Source organism: Citrus sinensis, chromosome 8 (genome assembly GCF_022201045.2).
Source record: "Citrus sinensis cultivar Valencia sweet orange chromosome 8, DVS_A1.0, whole genome shotgun sequence".
Taxonomy (NCBI): domain Eukaryota; kingdom Viridiplantae; phylum Streptophyta; class Magnoliopsida; order Sapindales; family Rutaceae; genus Citrus; species Citrus sinensis.
Window position 1 is genome coordinate 10,641,213 of NC_068563.1, and position 10,460 is coordinate 10,651,672.

Here is a 10,460-nt window from a genome sequence, read left to right on the forward strand (position 1 = left end):
TTCATGTGGATGGTTGATGTGGGTGTGATATTGCTTTAGACTGGAGATAATGCTTATACTTTTATTTGATTGCTATCATTAATCTGATCGAATAAACACAAGTGTTTCTAAAAAAAAAAAAAAATCATTTTGAATTTGAATTTTGTTTTCGCTTTATTTGCTAGGGACTAGCAATAAGCTGGTTGGGGGGTGTGTTGAGTGTTAGAAAATGCATATTTATAAAGGAGAAAACCGTCATTTTACATTTCAAGTCTTACTAACAACCCTTACTTTTATGTATTTAACATTCTTGTGATTTAATTACGTGTGTTTTATTTTAATTAAGTAATTTATGTATTTTAGGGGCATTATAGTCATTTCACAATAAAGGAGAGATCAGATGGCAAAACAGACATCACTTTTGAACTCAGGACGGTCGAAAACCTTAGGAGGAGCATAAAAGGAAAAATGATACTATTCACATGTACGGTACTATTCACGTATACGGGACTGTATACGTTACTGTTCATGGCACTGTTCACATAGACGGATCGATGACGTGGCATTGACCGATGATGTGGCATTGACTGATGAGGTGTCACGATCCTGTTGGACTAAAATTCTTATGTACTGTTGATGGTGACGTGGCAGCATATCAGTAGACGAAAAATCTCGCGTACGGTGCATGCATCACACAGGATTATTTTCAACCAAAACGCGTTACTGTTCATCCGGGTCAAACCGCGTTACTATTCAAAGTCGGGTCAAACCGTGTTACTGTTCATCCGCGTGGTCAAACCGTGGACTATTGACTGATGACGTGGCGCAATCCTGAGCGTCCAAACTGTTTTTAATCCGATGGCCATGATTCACTCCATGTATCTATAAAAAGGGGGCCTCTCCCCCCTAATTTGATATCTCTGAATCCATTTTTGGGATCCATTTTCTGTAATTCCCTCTCCATCTTGTATTTTCTTCGTATTTTAATAAATTCTCATTTTGCCCTTAGTTCAATTATGAGTGGCTAATTTTCTTTCAAGCTTGGGTTGAAGGTGAAGTCTCAACATGTGTCATGGGCTTAATTTGGTAAATTTATTTCTCTTCCCCTCTAGTTTTTGTGGATGTTTTGACTTCTCGTCGACAAATAATACTAATCTTGTCTAGTACCGCCTTGGTTTCACCGGCCCTCTAGTACAAGGTTATTATTATTTGGCACGATAAGCCCTTAGCACCATATTGATTAGAGCGTGGTTCATGAGGTGTGGATTCCTCCCTCATGATTTAATTGTCATTAATAAGGAATATTTAGAATTTATTCTCGCCATTTCAATTCCAATTTTAGAATTTATTCTTGCCATTTTAATTTAAGTTTTAGCATATTCCAAATCATTTCCACCATAAATCCAACAACCCATTTACAAAATTAATTCTATACACAATTAAACTCCACCTCCTCGTGGGATCGATACTCGTCACCATTAGTCTATACTACAATAGATTCGTGCGCTTGCGAGTACATTAAAATTTGCACAACATATATCCCGAAGAGGTGGTAAGCCCTGTAGTAGCTCATTGGGGAACAAATCTTGAAATTCCTCCAGAATAGGTGTCACAGCTTCAGGAATCTTCGAATCACCGTTACTCTCTTTTCCCAATAAAATGTAGACTCTCTTTGTCTCTACTACAACATCTATAAATTGCTTCTTGCCTAACAAATAATTACCCAAGTCTTGGTGGAGAGTAAACTCCTTGTTAGGTAGGAGAACGATCTTGGTGTTGTTAAACATAAAGCTGTAGGTGTTTCTCTTCCCATCATGTACTACGTTTTGATCATATTGCCAAGGTCTACTCAGTAATAGATGACAAGCATCCATAGCCACAACATCACACTAAATTTTATCTTTATAAATTGAACCAATGGATAAGGAAACTAAGCAACGTTTCGATACTATCACTTGATTTCCTTTCTTCAACCATGTGAGCTTGTATGGAGTTTGATGAGATTCTGTCTTTAAATTTAGCTTTGTTATGGCTTCTTCCAAAATGACATTCTCACAACTGCCTGAGTCTATGACCACACAACATACTTTACCCCCAATTGTGCAAGTAGTCTAAAAGATATTTTGTTGTAGCCACTTGTCTTTGTCTTGACCTTTAGGAGTGAAGAATGTGCGGTTCACGATCAACATTGGGCTGCTATCACCATGTTCTTCAACAGATTGAGCGCTACCACTACTATCAAAAGTTGGCTCTACAGCGAACTCTTCATTTTCTTCCTCCTGATAGTCTTCGCTTTCTCTTTGCCTACGAATAAGCCTTTACTATATTTTCCTCCCTTTTTTCATTCTATCATTCGGTGCCCATTTTCTCTGCAATTAAAACAATGTAATCCCAAACCCAAGGGTTGGGTTTTGTTGCTTTGACCGATTTCACTAGGTTTACTAGTTTTATTTGAAGGATTTAGAGGAGTGAAATTATGAAATTGGGAAGTCGGGTTTGAATTATCACGAATAACACTTCGAGCACTTCGAAAGCTTGAGTCATTAGCGCGTCGACTAAATTGCTTCTCCAACTGCAAGGCTTGTTGGTGTGCCTCTGAAACAGAGTATGGGTCAAGTAAATTTAATTGGTCTTGAAATTGAGATCTTAGGCCTCCAATGTAGTGGGAAACATGTTGTTCTTCTGTCTCTGTCAAGTTATTGTGTGCCACCAACCAATGGAATTGTGTAGTGTAATCATCCACTGATCGATTACCTTGTCTTAAATTTTGTAGCTGTTGGTATAACAGTTTGGCGTAATTAAGAGGCAAGAATACTCCACGCAAGTGCTTCTTGAACTTTTCCTAAGAATCAATCTTCTTTTTGCCTTGCCTAATCCTTGTGAGCTTAGTTTGTTGCCACCAAGTTGCTACTCTTCCACGAAATCAAGTTGCAGCAAGTGAAACTAGTTTATTTTCAGGAACTTCTTTGTATTTGAAAACTTCCTCAATGGCATTAATTCAATCCAATAATTCTTTAGGTCGACCACTTCCTTGAAATTCGAGAATGTCAATTCTCAACCCAGATTCCCATCTTCTGTCATCAGTAGACCCAATTCTAGGTCGACGCCCAGAGAATGGGTTAGCAAATCTTCCACTTGATTTTTCTTCACGTTCTGGAGTACGATGGCGTTCGTCAAGTAACTCAGTCATTCGTGCCATTTGTGCAGCTAACATATCAATTCTGGCCGTCATACTAGCCAGGGCTTCATTTTTAGAAACATCTTCTTGATTGTAAGTTGCAGTATGAGCATCACGAGCTTTTCTTAGAGGCATTTTTCAAATTCGGGTTTAAGGTAATGGGGCTAAACTGAAAGTAAATAAAAATTTTAGGTCGAAACTGTAATTAAGCAAAAGTTTTAGATTTCTGATGACAATGGTCGCAAATCGAGTAAGGATGGGCGGATCTGAAAGATTTTGGGTTGGTGAGTATGATGGTGGTAGTGATTTGTCTGAAAAAAGTGGTGTTTTGTCCGGAATTTGGAGATAAAGGCGACGATTTTGTTGTTGGCTTGATTTTCGGGGATCGGTGCGTCGATCGGCGGTGAGGATAGGTGAGAGAGGTTTAGTTGATGGAGAGGAGTTGATTGGTGGTGGAGATGACAGCCGTAACGCTACAAAAATCGGTGAACCACAGTGGTGGTTTCGCGGCGGGTTTGAGCCTTTTTTTCGACAATCTATGGCTAATTGGCTGTTGTTATTGCTTGGGGTTCGATGGTCGATGCTTTCTGACCCGAATGGTGGTGGTTGCATCCGGATCGGTGCTGGAAAGCAAACACCGGCAGCTTGGATTGTGGCCTACGCAGCTGTCGTTTCTATTTCAGGTTTTTTTTTAAATAATGAAGCTAAACGGAAGAAAACAAAAAGGAGAAAGTAAACATTTGGTGGTAGATAGGATTAGATGAGTAATACCAGGTTTTGGCTCTGATACCAAACTGATGCAGCAAAAGTTTAATGTTCAAAATATTCTATTGATTCTAGAGAATACCGGAACAAAAGAACAACTAAATTCACGTTAATTCAAAGAATACAGCGAATTTAGGGGTTAAGACTCGTTGATTCCGCAGAATACCGAGAATTAACTGTTCAAATACTCACAAAGAGATTTAAAAATTGAAATATTATTAAACTCAAAATTCTGCCTTCAAAGGCTGCAAGAGGGATCTATTTATAGTAGTAGTAATTATCCTAATTCATGAAGTAAAAACAAAATCCTAAATTGAAAAGGAAACAAAATTATAAATTAGACAGGAATTTAAAAGTCTTAAACTTTAGTTAATAAGGAAACTAATCCTAGTATAATATGGATTCCTACTCTTCATCATAACGGCTTTCTTGTGATTGCTTAATTTGGTCAACATCGGGGGATTGTTGGTGATTGTGTCGTCACTGTCATCGTCGGAGTGAACCCATGAATGCAAAAATTGGCATTTATCGCCGTAGGTGCAAGATTCAGATATCCAGTACTCACAAACACTAATTTGGGGATGGCTCGGCCTCAGAGCTGTTCTTCTAGGTCGAATCATCGGCGGGTCGGGCTCAGGATGCAGAAAGCGACATGGGTGCATGTTACATCTACCTTTGAGTCAAAATGCACAAAGCACGCTCGTTTGAGATTGAGGCGGCGGTTTCGGCTTGTAGCCGGTTCTTAAAGAAGAATACAGAGCCATATCTGACTGAATTTGGGTGGGGGGGGGGGGGGAATATAAAACTGGGGAGAACTGAAAAGCTACTACCTTAGCGTATAATTGATATCAATTCAGAATGATTTGAAATGATGCACGAATGAGAATTGAAAAGCGTTTTTTCTGTATTATATATACGAAAGGATTCACTCCCTTTACCGTGTATTGCAAGGGTTCCCGCTGTCGCCTCGCCCCAACGGTCCTCTTTTTCAAATTTTAGGGTTTTTTTTTCTACTTCTTTTTATGATTTTTGTTGAACAATTTATTTCAGTAAATTAAATGCAAAATATATCTGACTAGACACGTAACACTCCGATGCCTCAGCCCACAGATTGAAAACAATTTGAGTTTTTTTTTTAAATAAAAAAATTTGGGGTTGACTTAATTCATGATGGCAATTAAAGCTGGCTTAGGTATGACAATATTTGGATCTGTCAGAACATATTTTTTGAATATTTATACAAGTTTTTTTAATTCAAATTTAAAAGTTCTAGTTTTCATATTTTATATTATTTTTTAATTTATTTTATAATTTTAAATTTTATTTTAATGGAATTGGCTTTAAAAATATGAATTTTAAACGTTTAGAATTTTAAATATATATAATACATTAACTAAATAACTATAATCATTCAAAATAGTATATATTTTATAGTTCTTTTTTTTTTAATGAAATTTGGTTTCGCATCTAACTCCAAACTTATGTCTAATAAAGCCTGAGTTTGGCACAGTCTCATTCCTTGACCAAACGAGTATTTTGACATCCCTAAATCTAAAGAAACAATTTAGGGTTAGAAATGATGATAAATCTTAATCAAGTTAATAAATTACCATTTTATAATATATTAATTGCAAAATTAACGTGGCTAATGGTGCTTAATAAATAAAATAAATCTATATCATTATTTCTAATAGACAGACAACACAATCATGAGGAGGCCTTAAAAAGATAGTTCTTTAAAACCTAAGAATAGCCTAAATAACTTAGATAATGAGAGGTTTTAAAATTTGACCCTGCACGAACTGCTAATGGAACAGAATAGTTGTGTTGATAATTTTCAGCCTTAAACTTAAATTAATGGTGATGATTTCTCTCAAAAGGAAACACAGAGCACCTTGAGCAAAGCATAATAATTCATAATCAGAAGCCAATCCATCAATGTTTGGGATTTAAAATGATTTCAATGGCAATGCTTTAATGGTCTGAACAATCTACTCAGTACTAACCAATGATAAGAAAAGGCAGTGCTAATTAATAGTTAAGATGATTTATCCCAAGTGACTTGATTTGTTAATGGGTTGGCTTTGCTACTTTCTCTGCCCTTTTTTTCCCCCCAAGAAGACAGTATCGTTTGATTGATATTAGAAATGATAAAAAAATTCAACCCAACCATGATTCGATTGACGGGTAATTTTTAAAAACCTCCCCTGAGGTTTGGGCTTGTTGCAAGTAGATGGCGAGAATTAATTTATTTGTAAAAAACCCCCTACCGTCAGTTAAGTTTAACATTGACCGTTAGTTGACCGTGCAAAGACAATATTACCCTTAACAATAGTTTGTAAACGAAAATAACTAAAAAAAAATCAAAATTATTGGTGCAAAAAGCACAAATCCTATTTTTTGACAATTTTATCCTTGTCAATTCTAAAAGTTTACAATATCATAGGTAAAGATTATGACTATTTCATTTTTAAATTTTTAATTTTATCTTTCTTGTAGAAATTTTAAGGAAATATCAATAATTTAAAGAGGATTTTTTAATTTTTTTAATTTTAATTTTTTATAAGAACTTTAAGAAAATATCAATAATTTAAAAAGTGTAAAATAGCTAATAATTTTGGTTTTTTTTTTAGTTATTTTCGTTTATAAACTATTGTTAAGGGTAATATTGTCTTTGCACGGTCAACTAACGGTCAATGTTAAACTTAACTGACGATAGGAGATTTTTTACAAATAAATCAATTCTCGCCATCTATTTGCAACAAGCCCAAACCTCAGGGGAGGTTTTTAAAAATTACCCTTCGATTGACTCGACCCAGAACATTCAAGCTTTAGGCTAAATTTAATGGTCAAAGGTAAGGCTATGACTCAAGGCATCACAGGCCCAGTTCTATAAAAATTAGAGTTAAAAATTTATAAACCCGATCCTTAGTTCGATAATTAATTATTATATTTAAAAAAATAGAAACACAGCACATACACATTACGCTATTACGTACACATGTACATTACTTACATGTGACACATAACACATACGCATTACAGTTGTTGTTTTTTTCCCCCTAAATATTTAAACTATCTAAATATTTTGATATGTAAATAAAAAAGTTTAAAAAAAAAAGAAGGAAAAGAAAAGTGCCGTTGCCCTTGCCCGTTGGCGACGGCAGGTGCAATGACTAGAGCTTTTTGTTTTGCTCTTTAAAGTGGTGGTAGCCCATTAAAAAATTGAAAACAAATAATTAATAATTATTGGACTATTTTAAAATTTTATTATTGTTGCCCATTTCCTTTTTTATTTAGTTTTTCATGATAACATCATTTGCTTAAATTTTAAAAAAATCGAATACACAGAATTGCAGAAGCCAATATGTGTCAGTAAAGACAGCATCATTTGTTTTTATAAGAAATCACGAAAAACGCCAAAATGAGAAATAAAAAGCTGGAATTATGGAAACAAAAATTATAAGCCTTGCAATAATCCAGATCTTTCTCGTGAATGTTGAAAATTCAACTGCGGGAAGAAGTACAATTGAGTAGTTAAGTAAATTTTCCATTGAGTATAAAGAAATGAGGTCAAAGAAGGAAATGATCAATGAGTAGGCTTCCACATTGTGCAACAGTGGCAAAATCATAGAATAATACCTCTCGCCGCAGTGAGACTGGCACAGGGACATGCAATGTACAGAAGCAAGTGGAAACATTCACTGAAAGTCCGTGCTTAACAATGCCGTGGTGCAGTGAAATGACCCAAAACTGCTTCTGAGCCTAATTCATACAAACAAAAGGATCAAAAGAAATTAATCTCTCCAGAAGAGAAACAACAAATCAGACATAATAAGCGAAAATGAAATGGAAACTCTATCTCAATCAATGTTATCAAAAAGAGAGAGAGTTTGAAAGTTCCAGCCTGCAGTCCTGAGTACTCAGGCAGCATTAACCAAGTATAACCCCTATAAACTGCAGCATATATAAAGGAAACGAAACACAAGCTAACATTGAGATGTCAAAATAGAGATACATCCACAAAAAGGTCCCAAAATAGCACATATTGACCAAGAATTAGCAATGGACATTTTTCAACATTAAAAAACTCCAGTTCAGTGCTTTCTGAATGAACATGATTCAGTTATCTACAATAACTCATTGCTTTAATATCTTTGTATTTTCTGCACAAAATGACCATCATTGAAATTTCAAAACCATCATGTAACTTAGGTAGGAAACTCATTTATCAAAGAGTTTTTTCATACATTGACAGAACCATAACCAACCTGTTCAACTTCGTTGAAACTCTGCAATATTTATCTCAGTAATGAATGTAAAGCAGAATAGGCTTTTCATGGGTTTAGGTAAGAGATTCCAAGGTTGCTAAGGAAAGCAATATATAGAACAACATACATCAACAAGCACAAGAAAAGCAAACAAATACAGAGTTATAACCAACACATACTCGCAGAAGGAGACAGGAAGACTAACCAAGTACTAATCCCATCCAAGATTCATCTCAGGAAAAACCGCTTACAATTTCTTGTAGGGGGGAAGCACATTCATTAACTATGTTCCAGATTCTGAGGACAGTCCTACATAGGAAAAGTTGCTTTTCTTTCTCAATCTTAGTCAAAGTTTATCGCTACACAAGAGAGACAAATTTTTCATTAAGAACCTTAAATTTATCATCCTGAATTTGTTAAGAACTTTTATCCCTTCTTCTATACTTGAACGAATACCGATCAGGCTTTTGATTGCAAATCTCAATGTCCAATTTATTGTCCGGGACAGGTTTGGAACCTGCGCTCCTCCTCCTTCTATACTTCAACAAGAAAATGTCGGATTTATTGTCCAGGACAGGTTTGGAACTTGAGCTCCTTCTTCTATACTTCAACAAGAAACGTCTTGAGCCCCTCTTTCTGTACTTGAAGAAAAAGCGATCAGGCTGTTTATTGCACACTGCGAGCTTATATGAAGCAGATTCACAACGCTTATCATAAGAAGGTCTGGAATCAAAGTTTGTACTAGTCTCATCTCCACTTGACTTCAACGCATTGCTCGAACAGCTTCCAGAACCTGATCCTCCGAGGATCAACACACCATCACACTCCTGTTTCTTTGGGACATGAGAATCACTTGAATTCACTACACACAAGTTCTTAGAAATTCTAGGCGAGCTATTCATAGACCTATGCAACTGAAATGCCAACTCAGCATCATCGTCACTAGCAACCTTTTTATGAATTTCACCACCCTCGTCCCTCTTCACCTCCAAATCCAACGCATTACTCTTCTTTGGTACAAATGGTTTCCTACCTATCATCTCACTAGCCATCAAAGCAAACACAATCTTTCTCTCAACCACAGCACAGCTTCCACCCCCATTTGAAACCCTAGAATTTGATATTCCCAAATCGGCAGAACTGTTACAAATTTTCCTACAAGTCAAAAGTTCCCTCCTCTTCACCAACGATTTGGGTACCCAACAGTCAACACAAATTAAAGATTCCAAAGATGACATAGAGTCAATAGCCTTGCACTTCAAAAAGCAATTTCTGTGAACAGACCGCTTACATTGGGAGCAAGTTAAAAAATCTTCAATCGTTTCCTTATAACAATAAGAACAAATTTTTGATGATTCAATGCGATCAAGACATTTACAACAAAGAAGAACAATGCGCCACTCGCTATAGAGAATTTGAATTTTATCGTTACCGGTGCAGGAGTCGATTCGAAATCCACAAGCTTGACATTCTGACAAATTGGGTAAGTCTCTGGTCTTCTTATTGTTGGTGGATTCTTGTTCATGGCCCTTGTCCATTTTCAATTGGACTCTCTAAATATTGGGTCAGTCTCTCGTCTTCTTGGTGTTGGTGGATTCTTGTTCGTCGCCCTTGTCCATTTCCAATTGGTTGCTCTAATTGCAGGGAGTCCAAATTTGGAAAGTTTAGGGTTTCTATAAATCGACTTGATTAATAAGGTAAATTATGATATCAGAAAACAGCTTACTCTTTGACATAATTATATCCAAACGCAAGAAGTGAAAAAGGGTAATGACATTGGGTTGGGCTCCTTTTTTCCTTGTAAATCTGTGCAAGTACATAGTCTTCTTATTTGTATCAAATAGGCTTAAGTTTTTCATTTATATCAAATAGGTCCACATCTCTGGAAATTTCATTTGTTATTGTGAAAAAAAAAATGGTGCAAATCACATACTCAAAGGCCAAAAAAAAAAAAATTGTATTCTCTATGAATTTGTGTTATAAATAGAAACATTATAAGTATAATAACTTGTAATATAATTGAACAGCAAACAACCTAAAATAGTAAACATAGTTTGCTACCTAAAATAGTAAATATAATGTGATTAAGGTTAGAAAAGTAACAAGCATAAATCACAAAAGTAAAGTTACAATACTAGAGAAACATAAACTAAATAAGAAATATTGAAGAAAAAGTAAGGCCTATACTAAATCGTTTTCTTAAAACAGATTTGTTATCTACTGTCAAGTGTTTTAAGTTTGAACAACATCTGTTTTCTAAGATACAC

The 10,460-nt window shown here is 35.5% G+C and overlaps 1 protein-coding gene across 4 annotated transcripts; it reads right to left on the reverse strand.

Moving 5' to 3' along the window:
* Positions 1–7,347: 7,347 nt before the first annotated feature.
* On the reverse strand, positions 7,348–9,944 carry LOC102618081 (uncharacterized). 4 transcript variants are annotated; one of them, XM_015533024.3, is made up of 3 exons: positions 8,399–9,944; positions 7,565–7,687; positions 7,348–7,433 (listed from the first exon to the last, which is right to left on the reverse strand). In XM_015533024.3, exon 1 carries the CDS (start codon positions 9,729–9,731, stop codon positions 8,610–8,612), a length of 1,122 nt encoding a protein of 373 aa, XP_015388510.2. In that variant the 5' UTR covers positions 9,732–9,944; the 3' UTR covers positions 7,348–7,433; positions 7,565–7,687; positions 8,399–8,609. The 4 variants fall into 4 exon arrangements, with proteins under 4 accessions (XP_015388510.2, XP_052287748.1, XP_006487482.2 ...); XM_052431788.1 differs by having other exon boundaries at positions 8,373–9,944; XM_006487419.4 differs by having other exon boundaries at positions 7,348–7,687.
* Between the last annotated feature and the right edge of the window lie 516 nt (positions 9,945–10,460).